This window comes from Takifugu rubripes, chromosome 13, assembly GCF_901000725.2.
Source record: "Takifugu rubripes chromosome 13, fTakRub1.2, whole genome shotgun sequence".
Classification (NCBI taxonomy): Eukaryota; Metazoa; Chordata; class Actinopteri; order Tetraodontiformes; family Tetraodontidae; genus Takifugu; species Takifugu rubripes.
This window is the reverse complement of record NC_042297.1, coordinates 17,556,936-17,576,482: the sequence shown is the minus strand read 5'-3', so window position 1 is coordinate 17,576,482 and position 19,547 is coordinate 17,556,936. Positions and strand designations below refer to the sequence as shown.

Here is a 19,547-nt window from a genome sequence, read left to right as displayed (position 1 = left end):
GAGGAAGAAGGCTTGTTTTTGAAAATATTGGCGCTGCTCGAGCTAGCTACCGCCGCATGAGCTTCCTTGGTCGAATTGTTTTCTGTTTTATGAAATGTTTAAGGCGAACATACGGTGTTAACGGAGTCATGAGGTGAAGCCAAGTTTGTGGGAAGGAAGTTGAGTTTTCCCAACGTCAGGAAAACAATGTTAACGTGTCGGAGGTTGTGTTGATCTGACTGACCCAACTAGCCGCTAACAGCTAATGTAGCGTCAGAGAGGTGGATATCCCATTCAGTCGTTGTGGTTTTTAAAAACGTCACAGTGCAATAAGTTCTGTAATTGAGTTGCTTCATTCCGACACGGCGACTTTTGCTTGCAACTAAAGACTCGTGTGAGTTAACGCATTTTTTGGCATTATAAGTAAGGTTCCATTGGTATGGATGCTAGTGGTACATTATGTCGTCTCCACCCAAATCCTTCGGTTGATTTGTTTCATTTCGTTTTTAGTGAGATAAACAGCTGTTCATTGCTTATATTGCATTAGTTTACACTTCAAGTTGCCTTAGTCCATGTGAATAATGCATGTGTAATAAGTAATTAATCTGTTATCTATAAGGTTGTCTGACAATCTACATAAAAATACAGGCGTGTTACTAAGACAATGTATTAGATATTGTACTGGAACACATTGTACGAAAATGGGGTTATATCTTCCTAAAAGACCACCATTTTTAACCTTAACTGTCTCCTCAACAACCTAACTTGTACATCAAATCCCAAATTAGGTGGCATGTTTACACCTTAAATTTCTCTTCCAATTCTTTGAATTCCAGCACTGGATTCTTTTATTTGCTCCCTTTCATTTTTTTAAAATTAAATTGTTCAAAAAGAAATTAGTATTTGCTATATACCAAATAATGCATCCAAATAATCTTATTGATTCCTTGATTTCTTTTCCAGGAACGATTCAAGGGAACAACAATGGCAAACGACGTGTGCAGCCATGTCAAAGTTGTTGTCCGTGTTAGGCCTGAAAACGAGAGGGAGAAGCGAGAAAACTATGAAAATGTGGTCCAGGTTGTGGACAATCACATGCTCATTTTTGACCCCAAGAAAGAGGACGTGTCGTGTTTTGGGTCACAACGTGTTCGCAACCGAAACATCACCAAGAAAGCTAAGAAAGACCTGAAGTTCGTCTTTGACCATGTTTTTAATGAAAACTCTACTCAGCTGGACATTTTTGAAAACACCACTAAAGCAGTGTTGGATGGCCTGATGAATGGATTCAACTGCACAGGTAACAAAGAAAGAAAAACTCTTTTCTACCAAACTCATGTGCTCACACCTCCATTTCTGCCGTCACTGCTTAGGACGTGGTGACATGCTGCTCTGCAATACTTGCACTCAGGGGTCAATGAGGGCATGTTTTCTACTAGTTTCTACCTGTTTGGAAGTTTTTGCAATGCGTTTATGAAGACTTCTGGAAAACATCTGTAATTTCCACTTTTTTTGCAGAGGAATTAGAAACGCGTAGTAGGAAATGTGTATCAAATGCGTGAGCCAGACACAGCTGTTGTGTTCTCTGTTGATGTGACATGTTGAATTTCTGGAGGGGGGGCGGGGGGATCTTTAAAAAAAATAAATGCCTCACAGCCATGGTTCTGATGCTATTATCCCAAAGCACTATGGTTATGACACAGTCGTTACAGTTAAGCTATCTGCTACATTTGGTGTGCACGAATAGTGCATTTCTGAGCTGCCTCAATTGGTGCTACTGGATTGAGCCTAATGTTTATTTTTTTTAAACCATATTCTGCAATTTAATGAAACCAATAACAAAGGCCAATATTTGGTGTCTTCAAAAAAGTATAAAAATAATCATGTGATCATGTGGACTCCTCTCGTGAGTGTCTTGTGATATTTTTAAATTTATTTTACCATTGCAGTCTATCGTGCTCGGTAAGCCTCGAACAATCACTTTTGTTTAACTGCTATTCATTGCAGTGTTTGCATATGGTGCAACTGGAGCAGGCAAGACACACACCATGTTAGGCTCCCAGGATGACCCCGGTGTGATGTACCGCACAATGAAAGACCTGTTCAAGCGCATGGATGATGCCAAGGACGAGAAGGAGTTTGCTGTTGCTTTCTCATATCTTGAAGTAAATGTCCTAATCTTTCTGCTCATTATATTCTTTTGGTTGTGGTACAAACATAATGCAGTTGACTTTTTACTAGTGGTTAGTTTATTTATGGAGAAAGATTATTGTCTTTGCTTCTGTTAATTAACAATATTTGTTGTTTGCAGGTTTATAATGAACAGATCAGAGACTTGTTGGCTAATGTTGGCCCTCTGGCAGTTAGAGAGGACAGTTCCAAAGGTGTGGTTGTTCAGGGCCTTACACTTCACCAGGTTAGTAAAAGTATGGTTTAATCCCAGCTTGGTGTCCATAATGAACGTGTTGAAAAAGCCCTTTTATACACACATTAAAGGAACTGCTGCATGTCTTTACCATGAAAGTCGACTGCTCAGTAAGAGTCACTGTGGTGTTAAATGTTGGATTTCAAATTTGCCTTCACACATCCGCTGCTTCCACTGGAAGGAGGCTCATCAACGCACTTAGTTCTATTTGCTGCAGGGTAAAATGTCCCATACATATAAATAATGCCCATTTCACACTGCATGAAAATCCCTCGTTGTACCAGATCGACATGGGTGTTTTTGGTAATCTAAAAGGGTTGTTGTGGTATTTGGTTCCGGGTTAAATGACCTTGTAAATTTGTGCCTCCCCTTGCCTACAAGACTCCTGCGCCATCCCACTAAATTGCCCGATGGCACTGGTACAGATTTTGCACTGGGGTTAGAAAAGCTGCTCAAAGTTTTTCCACTCCCATAAGATCTTGTTGATGTCCCTGAGACCGATCTCCAAAGGAGCTTTTACTTTTTATTATATGTGAAGTACGTCACGTTCAAGAAATTCCAGCAACCACAGAAAATTTACACAGCTACAGCTTGCTTAGCGATATAGGACACCTTTTTATCGATCATGGAGGCGCGCTGGTGAGATCAGGAGATCCATGAGCTTCTCAGTATCCAAGGAGAAAAGAGTTTCAGCTGTAAATTTCCGCCACTGTGTGGGACACAGTTATTTATGGAAGTATTGCCAGTCTGTTGAAAGAGCGGTAGATGTGATGCACTGCGAGGCCTTATTATAAACCATGCAAATTAATATATTAATTTATATATATTAATTGTGTATATATATTAATTAATATATATACACAATACTGACAAACTCCCTGACTGTCTCCAGCTTGGTAGCTGCTCTCCTGGTGCCCTCCACAGCCTCCACCATGTTGTCAAGGCCCACAGACAATGCTGAACAAGCCATGGCACATTTTTTAGAGCGCCAAAGTCCCACTCTACACCACTGACTGAAAATGTTACATCACACTGTTTCAGTGTAATGATGACGATGTAAATGTGGTGATGTAGGGGAGGGGAAAACCAGCAGGAGGTCAGATCCATGACTGCTGGCAATATTGAAAATATCAACGGCACATCAATATGCCTTAGGAAATCCTCCATCAATGTGCTAATTTCAGTGTCAAAACAATAATTCTCTACCCACTCTATATGAAATATATCACACACCAGAGACGGATATAAATTGATAGAATGTAGTTCTTTTAAAGGCAAATAATATTTCGGCTTAAGCAGGGGACCTACAGTGCTTAATGTTGTTCTGTTGCTATGGTGTGCAGATGCACAGTGGTGGTTCTAAATCGTGCCTTTTATTGAGTCATACAGCATCTCTTGTTTTTGCTCTCCAGCCTAAGTCTGCAGAGCATATCCTTGAAGCTTTGGATTCTGGCAATCGCAACAGGACACAGCACCCAACTGACATGAATGCCACCTCGTCCAGGTCTCACGCTGTATTTCAGGTATTTAAGACTCCATGCTGAAAACACAAGGCTGAAGCATAGGTAACATTGAACAAATTAAAATAATCAGTGGCAGATGGATAATTGGTAATGTCTATCAAATGTACAACACCTAGAAATGATCACACAATTGACTGATTCATGCTGTTTCCAGATATATTTGAGGCAGCAAGACAAAACAGCCAGTCTAAACCACAACGTCTGCATTGCCAAAATGAGTCTGATCGATCTGGCTGGCTCGGAGCGAGCCAGTGCCACAAATGCCAAAGGGGCACGGCTGCGAGAAGGCGCTAACATCAATCGCTCACTCCTTGCTCTAGGAAATGTCATTAATGCTCTGGCTGACCCAAAGGTGAGCGTACACATTATATTTTCTTAAATCGGCTAGATTTGATTTTTTTTTTTTCCCCAATCTAATGCAACATTCACATGAAGGGTTCGTTTATTTGAATTTAGTTCTCTTCTACTTTATGATTTAAAAGTGGATAGTGTTAGCCACTAGCATCCACGTGAAATAGAGAGCCTGTGGAGTGTCAGCTGAGTATTTGGGTATTATTTCATTCCAGTTGCATACATTAACCTGTCAAGGAGTCGTCTCATTTTACAGGCTCGGGAGATGAGGTACAAGTAGCCACATGCATTTAGGAAGTGCACTACAGCCAGGCTGTAACACGATACCCTTTCAACAGGTTTCTTCATTTCTGATAGAAAATGACTCCGTGTCCAGTTCCGTGCAAGTGTAGACGTTTGCAGATGAAATGCGTATTTTGACATGTTTGTTTGATGTCCAGCGCCTGTCCACACTCCTGTGTTAGTCCATCTCCATGGTTCTTGGTGCTCCGGCATTTACTGGTTGTAGAAGAAGACTGTTGCCACTTGTGTCTGGGCTAACACCCCATTTGTTTGAGTGAGACGAACGTCTGCAACCTCGGCTTCACTGTTCCATTTTCTGTCCTCTGCTGTGGTGCACACAAAAATGGCCTTTCTAACCATCATCAAAACAAACAATGTGTAGCTCAGAGTTGTGGGAATGTAGTTCCTGGAGTCTGTGTAGACAGAACCTGCCAACTCTATTTGTTGCTGCCACCCAGAGACCCTCAGAACAAATGATTAAATACTTCTGTCAGATGTCAGAAAGGGCAACTTTGTCCATTACCTTGTTTCTCCTCTCTGGAACTAACGTGAACTTTGAATCCCGGTGTAGGTTTAATGGTTTTGAGAGCACATCGCCGCCACAGCTGTAAACCAGAAGATATCATTTTACATTCATGTGACTTAACTTTAATGAGACTATCTGCTATCTCAGTGTCAACAAGATTATGACTCACCTAAGCAGCTGCGCTTTATCTACTGCCATTATTAATGACTGAGCCGTGTTCACAGACCAGCTGCAGAAAGATTCCAGACCGTTTCGCGGGTGGTTACCATAAGACACGCGTCTGCTCCTGAAAAAGAAACACATAGAAGTGCTCACAAAGAAACCTTGGGCTTCAGTGAAAAGCAAAACTGGCAGTTAATTGCACACATTTTACAGTATTTACTTGATATCAAACAATAAAATGTTTAAGAGTAGTAAAACCTGCAGGAAACGGTTTGTATAGGCTATTGTTATAAATCTCCCCCTACCTTAAACCTTTAACCCAACTGCGTCATCACAGAAAACTCAGGTTTTAAACAAGTATTGCACCAGCTGCATGATGTAAATTTTACATGCCGTGCTCGGGTTTTTTACCAAAATGTCAACATTCTCATGTTTTCGACTTATATTTCTGTTTCAGAGTAAGAAAGCTCATATACCATACCGGGACAGCAAGCTTACAAGGCTGCTTAAAGACTCCCTTGGTGGCAACTGTAGAACTGTTATGATTGCCAACGTTAGCCCCTCCTCAAAATCTTATGATGATACTCACAACACGCTTAAATATGCTAACAGGGCTAAGGAGATTAAGTCCTCGGTGAGTATCTGATTGTTAGAATACCTTCATCTTGCTAAATGTATGAATTATTTTTAAACAGTCTTTGTCTCTCTCCTCCCATATTAGCTGAAGAGTAATGTTGTCAGCCTGGACAGTCACATTGGCCAGTACGCAATAATATGTGAGAAGCAACGGCAAGAGGTAATGTGAAATACCTATCAGTTCTTAATTTGTAAAGGATGCTCAAATAATCATTTAATCTTATATTTTTTCCAAACTTAAAAGATTCTCCAGTTGAAGCAGAAAATAAAAGCATATGAGGAGAAAAACTCGTCGCTTGGTGTGTCTAAGGTGTCTTCTCAGAACCACACTGAAGTCAAAAGGTAAGTCTTTTGTCATGTTGATGGGATTTCACCAACTGTATTGACTTGTGGTTAAAATTGTTGCATATCAGTCACTCCTTGAAACACAGAATATAGTCCTGTTTTCTTTTTTTCCTGTTTTCTGTTCCACACCATGATTAACTGCTGCTAAATTGCTTTGAGTACAGCAGTCACGTCTATCATAGCAGCCCTGACATCTAATAATTCAGACGTTTTTTATATCATGCTGATATAATGGCTTTAATTAGCACTTTATGTCAGAAATAAGTGTCAAAATAAGGTTTTGTAATCATTGTACACCTTAGCAAATTCGAAACATTTAGGTTTTACTAACCTTTTAGAGCATGTAGATGAATTTTTAAATGAACCTTTTTTTTCTGTTTAATTTCATTTTGTTGCTATATTTATTTGGTTTAAAGGAGCAGACTTGTTTTCTCTGCACAGTCTGCCAGACCCTAATCATATTCATTCCAAAATGTTAATTATAGCTGGTCATTGACCTTCAAGTAGGATCCTAGATTACAGTAGACATGATTATTGTTTGAAACCACAGTAAAGTTCAGAGTAAATACGATTTATATGTACAAAATACCTCTGTAAAAGTCTATTCTTCTTACCCTGAAAGTTTAATACAAAGACAGCCAGTTTACCAGTGTAATTACATTCATATTTAATTTAAATAATTCAAATGTCACTTTTAATTTTTCATTTAATAGTTGCATAATGTGTGACTGCAGGACAGCCAGCTCCTGTTGGATTCATTTTATTAAAAGGTGGATTTGATGCAGCTATATAGAGCCTATATTTGAGTATACAGACAGTTACTTCATTAAATTAGTCACATCTTTAATTCACTCAGTGCCATCTGCCTGGGTGTTTGGGTTGGGGCGGGGGGATATAGAAAAGCTGAATGAGTCCCACACATTTCATTCACTGGCATCAGAATTCACAACTCACACAGCGAGAGGCCCTGAATAGAAGCCGCACGCTTCTCACAGTATTAAAAATTCAACAGTCTAGCAAGGCCACGACGTCTCCTACGTCACTGGAGTTACATTGAAGAGTGCAGTCACATTTCAGTGACAGCTCTCCAGTCTTATTTACCTGCAGCCTCTCCTGTCTCCTCCTCTCGCTTTAACTCAACCAGACAGGCACTTGCATCCAACCCAGAAATAACCTCTGTCCCAGGAAAACATACATCACATAGCTATAAATATCCTTCTGCTGCAGCCCAGAGAGGTTTGAATCCTAAGTGAGAAGTTTGTCACTTAAGCCTTCAATATAGTTAAACGTGCACGTTTTCTTGAAGCGGAATATCGCACGTGCCAGATATGGGACTTAAAGGAATATAATCACATCCACTCCTTGCATTGTATATATTATTGTTGTTAGTGTTGCTGTTGCTGCTGCTGCTGTTGTGTTTTTAGATGTATTTTTCTATCCAGTGATTCCTTTATTTTATTCCCAGAAGCCAGACTTGACTGAACAAAGTCACTGACATTCAAACTCCGTTCTTTATTCTGTTCCCTCTCTTCCTCTTCTCTTCCCTCCAGGGTGTCGGAAGCTCTACAGCAAGTCTTCTCGGGTCGGGCCCAAATCAGGAGAGAGCAGCTGGATCTGGAGAGACAGCTGAAGGAGAACGAGCTGCGCCAGCACTACTGCGAGAAGGACAACCTGTATGTCCAACACTTCTGTGCCAAAGACAAGACTGAGAAGGTACTGATGCTGGCACCGTTGGCCAAAGAACCCAACATTCCTGCAGAAAATCAGCTGCTGAGTCAACACTTACTTGCCCTGTTCCCTATAGTTGCCTTAGCCTCTCATTTACAACACTACAGGACAGAGTCACTGCTCCATAGTATCTGGCTCCTCTCTGCTGCTCTACTGTAAATGTCTTCTGGAGCAGAAAAAGCAGCATAGCTGCAAATTTACATTCAGTTTCCACTTGTACATAATGTACATAATATAAGAGTCTTTTTATTTGTTTCTTTTAGTACTTTTCTGTATTGTACACCACGGGCTACCGCTGTAACGTGTAATTTCCCCGGTGTGGGATCAATAAAGTTTTTTATCCTTATCCTTACAGTACAGTCAAAAATGTTAATTAAAAAAGCTGAACGCACTGATCTGCAAACTCTTTGGTGATTGAAAGAAGCACAAAAACAAAGGAATTTGAACAAATGATGCCCAACATTGTGGTATAATTCAGAAGTGCATACGTGTGCTGGGATGATTCTGTACTTTTCAGCTTTAATGATCATATGCCAGATACGCTTTACTGATTGGAAAAGCCAGATAACTTCCGTAATCGTAAATTATTTTTTTACTTACGTAATTACTTGTAATTACTTTTGCTGCGTTCTGTAGGCCACTTGTAAATACGAGCGGAAGATTGCAAGTTTACGCGCCCAGCAACAGCACATCTGCAAACGTTTGAAGGAGGCAGAAACGCGATTGCTCGACAACGACGGCTGGCTTCATCGTGTAGAGAACGACATTAAGCTTCTCCAGACCAACGAAGACACTTCGGAGGTAAGAAAGAACTACTGACCTTTCCGCATGAGTGCTATTAGGTATTTTAGTCATGAGGGATGAGCTCTACATCAGCTATAATATGCTCCTTTTAGATTAAAGTCATTTTGTCTATCTTGAAGTTATACAACTGTACGTGAAGTTTGTGTGAATTTGCACCTTCATTGTCGAATATTCAACTTATTAAAAATTTCCAAACACTTTTCCTAATATTTAAATACACTTTTTTAAACATAAACTACAGTTTTAAGTAGTATATAAGTACCTGATTAACCATGAAGAGAGGCAGTGGTGAGTTAACTAGCTTAACTACCGGTACGTGACTTATCGGCAGAATGACATGGCCAGTATTCATTAAATAAGACACCTCATCGTGATTAACCGAAGGGAAAAAACTTCCAACGTGGGTTTCATCTGTCAAAACTCATCGCTCTGTGTTTTTTGTTTGTTTATTTTGGAAGGTAGGCTGTGTCTCCACTGGTGTCGTGACTGTCTTTCTGTTCTTCCCATCTGTTCTCCCAGTAATTAGAACCGCGCTCATTTTATTTCTCCAGCTCACTCGTTGATACTGAAGAGAATAAATCAATACCTTTTACTCATCCCTCACACAGCAGCCAGTTACCTAAAACCATCCCCGTGTTATTTTTTTTCTTCTTTATCCTTTCTTCCAGGAACTGACCCAGAACTATGACGCACCAGCCGGTCAAATGTTCTCTCTGCTGTTGTTTCGTAGTTTCTTTACGTCAGAGTCTCTCTTTTTTCTCTCTCTCTCGCCTCCCTCATCCTGAACAGACACATTTTCTAATGAAACGTGCCCGAAAACAGAAGTTTGCATCTTATCTTGTCTACAGTCAACTATTCTGTTTCCAAGCGTTCCTACCTAATTCTAAATGAATGTTCCTCTAGTACAGACTGACTTTAGCCTCATCTGGCTGTCTGACCTTTTATTCTCCTCCCTGTTCAGGTGCTAGAAAAGGGTCTTCGTTGCCACAGACTGGGGCTGCAGGTACATGATCTGGAACAGCATATCGAGCTGATGTTTAAGCTCACTGCACTGCAGGATCAAGAGAACAAGCGTATGCAAAAGTAAGTTAAAATAACTACCAGTACATTAAAATAATTTTATCAGGACATCCGCACAACTTTCTCCCGAGTGTTCTTACAATATAATATTTTGATTTGCTTTTCAGGATGTTGAACATCTTGTTGCCAGCGTATAGCCGAAGCTATGCTGCACTGAACAGGGCCGGACTGATCACAGCAACAGACGAAACAGAGAACCAGGAACTAAAGAACCTGGTCTTAAGAGAACGAGCAGTAGTTTGGGCAGACCAGGGAGGGTCAGGAAACCCTCTGAGCAGTGAGAAGAAGGGAGAAGGAAGACATGAGACGGGAGGCACCGTGCTGGAGTTGGCACCTGCCCTGTCATTTTCCCAGCTGCTGTACCATTCAAATAGCCCCTGTAGTAAGTTGTCATACCGTAATCCTGTTTACTGCATTAACATGTTTAGATGCAGCCAAATGTTCAGTTACCCTGAGAGAAAATCACAAAATCAGGCATTGGAATTGAGTAGTTTTTTCTGCACCAACAATTTCTCAATATTTTGGCTGAAAAAGCAAATGGCGGTCTCTCAATCCAGCAACGACTTTCTGTTAACCTTCACTTATTCCTTATCTGGTTCTTCTGACTGCTGGGTTCCATCCCAGAGGCCATTCATCAACAGTATTGTGATCATGTGACCTCCATCACAAACAGAAGGGGGGAAAAACCTGATTTGGGTTATTCGTGTAAATCATAAAAAGTCATTTCTTCACCTTAATCAGCAAAGGCCAAAGGATGTAATTCTCCCACACACACTCACACACATGCTCCAACAAGAGAGAAAAAGCCACTTTTTAAATGTTACACTTTATAAATAAACTCACACTTTTACTGAATACAAGTAAAATGTAAACTAACAAGCAACATTAAAACTGAATTAGTGAATTAAGAACTCTAAATTCCTTTTGTAGGGTAAATAGCACTCTTTGTTGCAGGCCTTAGAGGCAGCTCTTTGTGGTAGTGCTATATATTTTTAATGATTTTAATCTGGTATCACACAAAATGTATCAGATGCTTGATCTGTCTTTGATAAGCTTACAAAGTCTGTGTTCATTTTTGATTTCTTTTTGTTTAATTCTCAGGTGCAGAGAAGCGCACAAAGAGAACGTTATCGTGCAATATTGGTGCCTCACCAAAAGGTAAATCCCCTTTCTCCCCCATCTTTATAACATACTGTAGTCATTAATCTAAAATCCCTGTATACCTGTTAATCCCTCCTTCCCAGATTAATTTACTTATTTGCTCTCACATGCTACACAATCCATCACACCTGCCCAACGCAATAAAAAAAATGTGCGTCATTGTAGAGGACATATGCACACATTTTAACTGATTCATTCAAAGAACTTGTTCTAAGTTGTAAAATTCAAAAGAAAAACTTGTAAATGTAATAATCTTTGGATTTTATCGTCGTGCGTCAGATGTTGCGTCTGGGCCAAACCTTGAATAATGAAATAATGTCAATACTCACACCCACTTTTCTCAAGGGAAAATTGTACATATAAACCTGTGGGGAAATGTAACAGAAGCCTTTGTGAAACATTGCAGCTCTTATTGGCTGTAATGACATTTGCAGCCGCTGGTCCACATATCATCGAAACATATTGTGGGAAATGTACTTTGAAACATACGACTCACGTCAGATGACCTGGAGTTCCTGCCAAAGGAAGCATGAGGAGCACCAGGGGGCATCGCCATTTTTGATGATTGCTTTGTAACTTTGATAAATCGCCAGCTCCTTTCATCTAATATTTTGTGCCATCCTCACAATCGTATACACCTGACGAACCATCGGCGTGTTTCTGCAGGCTCTTTTTATCTTTACACTTTTATACACATGTATATTTGGTCCTTCCAGTGTGTCAGCACCTGCATTTGTTTCTTTCATGGCGGTCACATTTTTTTTCAAGCCTGTTATCTTGTTCGCCACTTGGATCTATGTTCCTCCAATTTCAGGCAGCAGGTTCTGTGATGAAGCACTCTTCTGCATAACAAGTTTGCAGGGAGATCATTTGCATCATAGAAACACAAACAAGCATGTAGGACAGTGATCGTGACCCATTACAGGGTAACTCGCAACAGGCCCCAGTAGAAACGGGTTTTGAAACACTACAGCTGCAGGGTGAAAGGCTAAAAGGTCGACACGCTCCAGCTAACATTTTTCACCATTTCCACATTAATGACAACCAATCAGATAACGGACAGGTATAAGTACACAACTGGTCAACAAATCTGAATTTAAAAAAATGAGCTGACAGACATGAAACCTCACTGATATCTAAATAAATCTCCTTTTGGGCACCATGCAGCTGCACCTTGATGAAAATACTCGAGCATATTTTTACATCACATTAATATTTTCTTATTAAAAAAAACCCCAGAGATTGTGATTTGCACTCCGAATTCATCCTTCTGATGAATCCACAGTAGTGCACACCGGAGGGGGTACCACTTTATGTTTTGTACATTGAGGTTCTATGGAGCTTTTGTCATTCAGACAGGCTGTTCTGATCTTATCCTGACACTGTTTGTCAGCCTCTGCCTCCTCAGACCCTAATGGCATTCACTGCAGTGTGGTATTAGACATAGCTCCACCCAGCAGTTTGCAAATCCAATCAAATTCACTGACTTTAGAGTGGGGGGGTTTAAGGAGCATTAACTCTTTATGGGCTGATTCTTAGCAAATCATCACAGTGAGAAAGTCTAACACATATTTCTGCCCTCCAACATTGTGTTGCAGGCGCGTATCTATTAATCACTCGATCACTGTTCATTCATTCATCTAGTCATTACCACCATTTTAGATCTGTTGCCGTTTTCTCTCATCCGTTTTTCCTCTCTGAGCTGTGCTATCTCTTTTGCTTTAAATGTTTTTTCCCCTGCCTTTCCTCCCCTCCTACCCTCAAATGTTTTCTTTGTCTGTCTAGCATCTAAGTCTCCCAATCCCTCTTGAGCTCCATTCATGAAAATGCAGATCTACAGCAGGGCAGGGAAAAACGTCAACAGACGTAAACTCCTCCGCTCCACCAACCAGAGAAGGCGCACTATAAAAAACAGGCAGCAGCAACCAGGCGACCCTAATTCAGTGCAGCCTCCACCAGAAATAGCAACTCATGCATGTATTAATCCCCTACAAGCCAAAAATATGTGATTGAAGGAACGCTGCTGCCATTTATTGCAGGGGACAACTCCTCTGCTAGAGAAAAGGACGATCTGTCATTGTCGCCCTGCTCCGTGCTGTCTGAAGTGTGACTCACACTTGCTAAATATTGCCTTTTGATATTTAAGGTAATGTATAAATCAGTCCTTCACAGGTGATTTAGTATCCCTGCCTCTTCTGTGGCGTCATTTTTAGCTCCTTCCGTCACCCTCTGGACACCTCTGCAGGAAATGCCTCGACTGTGGAGATGTTCATAATATAATACAAAGTGTTCTAACCTCATTGTGCCTGGAACAAAAAAGTGAAACACAAAAGAGGTCAACTAAAGTGCAAGAACATACAGGATATACACCATAATCCATTAATTCCAGTCACATTTTCCAATTCTTAGCAAATTTATATTAAGTTAGTCAGGACCGACTCCAGCCTAATGACCTTGGGTCGATCACACTGGGTCATTTAGTTACATATAGTCATTTACATCTATACTACCTCACAGGCACATCTGCACTCATGGATATTTGCTACCAGAGCAAAGAGCTGGAGTGGATCATGCTCGGATACCTTGGACCGTATTCGCAAGGAATTCTAAGACTAAAAGTTGCTCTTTGTGACGATATTCTAAGATAAATTCCTCAAATAGTACCGTAAGATTGTTCAAAGTTCTTTCCCTTGGTAAGATGAAAGTTATTCATTAAGCATCTTAGGCCTCATGAGAGCTCCTAAGGTAACACTATTAAGAGGAGGACTTTCAAGAAGCCAATAAGATGCTACCAGCTTTGATCGTGGGCTAATGATGGTGGTTGACCTCATCAGGGATGAACTTGTAATTCCCACCCAGGGTAGTAACACAATAATATCAGAGATTAAACTTATACCTGGCTACGGGGAAAATGTGACGGTGACCTGGGTCTGTCACGACCCTCTGACAGCAGAGGCCACTCCCACGGCCTCGTATTGGTGCTCGATTCGTTCGCTTTCCGCTGGATGCTGGCTCGTTGTTGGCCGACAGACGGGCATTTGTGGGCAGAGCAGGTTTCCTTGGGGTTGTTGGAGTTTTTGATGGGGCTCACACCCGTGTCTGCGATGCCGTGTTGGACTTTCTTAACCTAAGAGGCAGTTAAGAAGATAATAAGTATAGCCTAAACAACTAAACAAGAACTACGACTCACGCTTGTTTGAGAAGAACTTTGCTAGCGTGCTGCGACCTCCATCGTTACCTTGGGATTTCAGCACATCCCAGCATTCCTCACACTCGCTGCTTGTGCGAAAAATTAGAGGGAACGATGCTGTGATTTGCCGGGCCACGCGCTCCTAAGTCCGCCTCTTATCTTGTGACGTGATCCCGGGACCAGATTTCCCTTTTCCTCCCCCCACCAGCTGTGCCAACAGCAGGCACTACTCTTGTCCATTTTGTCGTTCTCATTCTTTTTCTCTCCGTTTCGTTTGCTTTTTTTGGCCGTTCTGCCAAATCCAGCCGCTTTTTACAAGCAGGCCAGTAATCACAGTAACTGCTAACAGCTGAGTCTGCATCCACCATCGATATCAAAGAGATTAGGGGGTAAAATTATCAGCATGGCGAGTGACCAGAGCAATAATCAAATCAAATAAATAATCGGCATGTGGATGAGGAACGTTCGAGCGTCGTGACGCTGGGTAACAATTTGTTTCACTGCTCAGTTTCATCTTCGTGACATAAAATTACACATTTCTTAAAACAGTCAGTGTTTAGGCGTGTTTCCACTGTGGGAGTTCCCGCTAAATACTGGGGGCAGGAACAAGAACCATTCCTCTCACTTGGCCCTCTCGATGGTCGTGTCTCCGCCGCGGGTGTAGAGTCCCTCGCCGACGTCCCGCGTTTCAATCGCAGCGTAATTGTTGTGCAACAGTTTGGAGCGTGATGTCACCCCCCCGTGTGAGCCAGCAAAAGCAAAAACCCTAATAAAGAAAACAACGAGGTAGCGTGTAAATCTGGAAGGAGCTGAGGTGGTGGGATATTCTAAGAGAAAGTTTCCTACAGGTCTGGGGAAGAAAGAGCTGTGCCGGTGTACCAATCATAAATATTGCATGAACAGCACGGGTTCGGTGCTTTAAAACTACCAGAGGAACAAAGAAACAGGCAGTTGCAGCGTTTCTGGTTGGTAGGTTGGTGCACATGGAGGCTGTGTACAAGAGATTTACTGTCTGCTGGGTTAACACTCCTCTTCTGCTGGGTTCCGCATCACTTCCTGCTCTAGGTCTACCCAATCGGCACCAAGTACGCCTCAACCACCCCCAGGAGAATTTTGGGGCCAATCCTAATAACTACCCTTGAGCGGGGACCATAATAGGCCCCTAAAAGTTCCTGTTCCAAGGGAGAGGCCTGCAGTGGTGTCGCAGCAGCAGCCATGACAGCGTTGCTACCAGAGATGAATGATGAACATCAGATCAATGGATTTGGTGAATACAGTGGAGTCCAGCGCAGAGACGGGGGCATGATTGAAGGCTCCGGCTCGGGTTCTGCAAAGGTTCAGAGACAGGGAACAAGTGTGAACACAACAAATCTTTTTATGGAATATTAAAGCATCCGTCTTTGCTCAGGTTCTCCCCCTCAGGTTTTCATCAACTCTTTTTTTTTAATGCAATATTTGAAGTTATTGGTTATCCTATCGGCCACATGTGTTCAATCTAATGTAGATTTGAGTCCATTCATCAACCTCTTTCCTCATTTGCAGCGCTAATAGAGTTTCTAATTCATGCCGTTCATTGTTTATGCCATGTTTATCAGTCTTGTTTCCATCTTTCTTTTCTTGTTTGGTACATCTCTTACATGGGCTACATTAGATAATAAACACTAATTAGACACTTGGATATGCAAAGACTCATTTCATCATTAGCGTTTCTGGCCTGTTTATGCACAATTTGGACTGCAAGCATAATTCTTACAAACTAGGTCATTCCCACAATGTAAAGAAGGCAGGAAGGAATCATGCATTCAGATGACCTGAATGTAAATACTGTGTATTATCCACACTTGTTTTAGTTTATATTCACCTCCTCAATCATAAAGGAATGTTAACAAGAAAATTGTGTCATCATATCAGGTCAAGGCCTAAAAAATGACGCTGTTCTTTCCCACACAAGTAGGATGTTAATCTGCTTCCATATAAAATCAGATAAATGCTTTTGTGCCTGTTTTACTAGCTTACCACACCGTACTGAAGTTTATACTGATTACCTCATCGCTATTTTACCACTATTCATGCACAGCCTTTCCAGTTGTCACAGGTTTTGACTTGAAGACTTGGGAATCTTCCTGGGAATTCTGCATCAGTTGAAGCAGCAATATTACAGGGAAGCTTCCTGCAGCGCTCCGGCCTCGCACTCCTTTTCATTCCATTTCATTTCAACAGTCCAGCTCAGCCTTCAGCTTTTCTAATGCCCCTCTTAATGCGCTGAATTTTATGATTCATGCGATGAAAAAATATTTTGAAATGTGGGGCACTGAAAACGGAACGGGGCTGCAGGAGGGCAGATATTTGCCCACCTCAATGACCACTTTAGAGAGCGCACTTTCTTCTGTTTTTATTGCTTTTGGCGGCATGCAGTCATCACGCCGCTTTACCGCCTCTCGGGACGCCTTACCTCGCCTCCTGTCAGCATTTCCATGTGTGAACGGGCTCAAAAAGAAAGAAATGAGGTGCACGTGTGAATACGGTGCCAGAAGCTCTTCTCTGGATCTTCTCTGGGAACTGGTTGTGAATCAGAACCATTGACTTTGGGACCCAGTGAGGTTCTGGAAGTCAAAGTCCCCCAGAGGACCCATTCAAGACGGTGTGCCTGTATCATAATCACTGTAAGAGAGAAAGGAGAAAAACCTGCTACTTCAGTTTGAAGGGGCCTAAATCCTTCATTGGTTGTTAAGGTGAAGATGGTGAGGCTGAAAAGTCAACCAATGATTGGACTAGACATCTTTGACTGAATAATGGCAGCTTTTACATACTTTAACGGTGAAATCGAGCTATTTTGCTGTTTTTGTTGATGTCGTTTTGCTTTGCTCTTCCATTCAAGGTCAAAGGATGCAGACTACCGGTAATGTGAAAGCGGACACACCTCCCAAAATGCCCATCAGGAGAAATCTGTGCGCGTCGCTGCCACCGCAAAGCCCCCTGAGCACCAGCAAGGCCCAGGCCTCTGATGAGGGCATGTTGCCACTCCAGTGCACTCCAGAACCTCCACACAAGGCTGTTCAGGTCCTCCCACCAAACATGGATCCCAACATGACCTTTGAGGTTCTGGACATTGACCAAACTGCCTGTAATGACACCATTGTCATAAGAACTGGGAGTCCCTGTGAGTCCAGCCGGCTCTCAGGTCCCAGCCAGTTACCAAACGCTGGCAGGGCCCAGGAGGGGAACCAAGTTCCCTTCAAAAGGTAAGCCATCCTTTTCCAAGTCCTTTTTCACATCTTTTTCAGACATTGTCTGTCTCTGTTGTGTCCAAACTCAGCGCTGTGACTGTACTTTCCAGACAACCCGCCCCGTCTTTACAGGACGTGAGACGAGCCAATCCGACCTACATGCACATGACGTCCGCTGCACAAGGGAAGCGCAAGTTTAGGGGGTAATGTTCCACTCACCACTGTTCCACTTAGTGTCCTGTGACTTTATTTTCGATATCCCGGTCAGGGATTGGTGCCTTCATGGACAATCCGAGTGTAATATTCTGTTTCTCTGTCTGCGATTTGCTGCAACAGCATCCAAGAAGAACTAACTCAGGAGTTTTCTGCCCCGAAGCGAATAAAGAGAGACACCTCGGAGTCCCGAAGGCCTCTCAGAGTGCAGCGGTTCACCGGTAAAAACGCTCCCGAAGAACACGTTCAGACCAAAAGCAAAACACTCTTCGGATTTATTTTAACTGTCGCTGTAACATTTTCACTCTCCGTCACCAGGTTCGGAGGAGAACAAGCCCAAACGGGTCGTCAGGAGCATTTCTGAAGGAAATCTCAGCGTGCTCAAGCCTCAGAAGTCAAAATCACTTTTCTATAAAACGTCCCAGCAGTTAAAACGAGTGGCCAAACGAATGTGAGGCCTCGCTGACTAAAAACCTTCATTTTCAAGCCTTTTTCCATCCGTATCTTTTAATAATAGCTCTTTGTTGCCCTCGCTTCACCTCACACTCAATGTTACTTGACTGTATATAGTGTGTATAGTTCCTGTTAAACTTATTAGATAGCAACTGAGTTTTTAGCAACGGATTTTCATTTTTGCTCCGTCTGCCTTTAGATTTGAAAGATTATGTACACTCAAATGAAAAAAACCTGAATATTGATGTACTGTTTCATCCTCTGGTAGCCATTAACCACTGACTGCATATGAACCACAGGTTTTAACTTCACCTATTCATTAATAAAATGAGGATGTAAATATTTTATAATAAAATTGTGAGATGATTTGTGGATGCCTTGTTTTTCTTTAATCATCTTTAAGATTAAGATTAAGATTAAGATGGACTTTATTCATCCCCGTGGGGAAATTGAATTATAGTAGCAGCGAATGCAGAGTAAAGAGACAGAAAAAAATAAATACAGATAGATTAGAATGTTATAAGCATATATACAGCATATATTATAAGCATATATATAATATATACATAATATAATATATACATATTATAAGCATATATACATAAATATAGAATAAATTAGAAATAAAATTACAACATAAACATTACACAATTATTGTTGAGTTGGTTTGAGTGAATTGTACAGTTTAATGGCGGACGGCAGGAATGACTTCCTGTACCGTTCCTTGGAGCAGCGAGGCTGCTCTAAAATGTGCTGGTTTTTCTCCCTGAATCAGGAGTTTGGAAGTGAAATGAGGTTGTTTTTCTGGATTTAATGAATCGTTTGATAGATTTAATTCTGCTTTTAGTCTCTCTCTACTCTCTCTTTACTCTTGAACTTTTCTGACTGTCCTTTGCTGTGTTCGGCATCCTTGAGCGTTCACAAAGATGCCTATAAATAAAACCAATGTTGATAATCACTGAAAATATTGATCTCGCCCGAAGAGTTCACCCGATAAGTGCTGCACTGAACCGTGTTTTTCACTTTTCCTCCTGTTCAGATGTGCAGAACTGTTAGAAACACGCTTTTATTACTTTTTTTGTTGTTTTAATCAAATAAGGGAAAAAGCAGCGCTCTGATGAGGGTGGGACCTGGCTGCTACGTCTGGAGAGAACTAGATTTGTCACTTTGAATTCAGTCTAGCAACTTTCAGTGGCACGGCATTCGGTGTGATCTTTATTTTTAGCTCAATGCATATATCAGCACTGTATTGCGCAAGCACCAACACCCTCACACGCGCTCATTCACAAGAATTTCTTCATTGTGTGTGTGTGAGTGTGTGTGTGTGTGTACGCAGGGAGGCAGGACTTGACTGAAGTTTATTAACTTTCTCTTAACCAATGAGGCACCTTGTGCGTTTTTCTTGCTGACCAATGGGGCAGATCGAGAGGTTGGAGGTGGGTGTTGCTTAGCAACTGCAGGT

General features: G+C 41.6%; 1 protein-coding gene and 1 long non-coding RNA gene across 3 annotated transcripts; one reads left to right on the top strand and one right to left on the bottom strand.

Moving 5' to 3' along the window:
- The first annotated feature begins 30 nt into the window (after positions 1-30).
- Positions 31-18,453, top strand: kif18a (kinesin family member 18A). Of its 2 annotated transcripts, none has more exons than XM_029846070.1 (18): positions 31-260; positions 943-1,279; positions 1,987-2,144; positions 2,291-2,395; positions 3,817-3,927; positions 4,082-4,279; positions 5,706-5,882; positions 5,970-6,044; positions 6,129-6,226; positions 7,780-7,942; positions 8,594-8,758; positions 9,723-9,844; positions 9,949-10,223; positions 10,943-10,999; positions 17,071-17,434; positions 17,530-17,622; positions 17,756-17,853; positions 17,951-18,453. In XM_029846070.1, exons 2-18 carry the CDS (start codon positions 964-966, stop codon positions 18,085-18,087), a joined length of 2,712 nt encoding a protein of 903 aa, XP_029701930.1. In that variant the 5' UTR covers positions 31-260; positions 943-963; the 3' UTR covers positions 18,088-18,453. The 2 variants fall into 2 exon arrangements, with proteins under 2 accessions (XP_029701930.1, XP_011608445.2); XM_011610143.2 differs by having other exon boundaries at positions 31-373.
- LOC115251984 (uncharacterized) lies at positions 4,432-5,438 on the bottom strand. Its single transcript, XR_003890446.1, has 3 exons — positions 5,256-5,438; positions 5,084-5,165; positions 4,432-4,886 (listed from the first exon to the last, which is right to left on the bottom strand). It is a non-coding gene; the product is annotated as an uncharacterized lncRNA (long non-coding RNA).
- Positions 18,454-19,547: the final 1,094 nt, after the last annotated feature.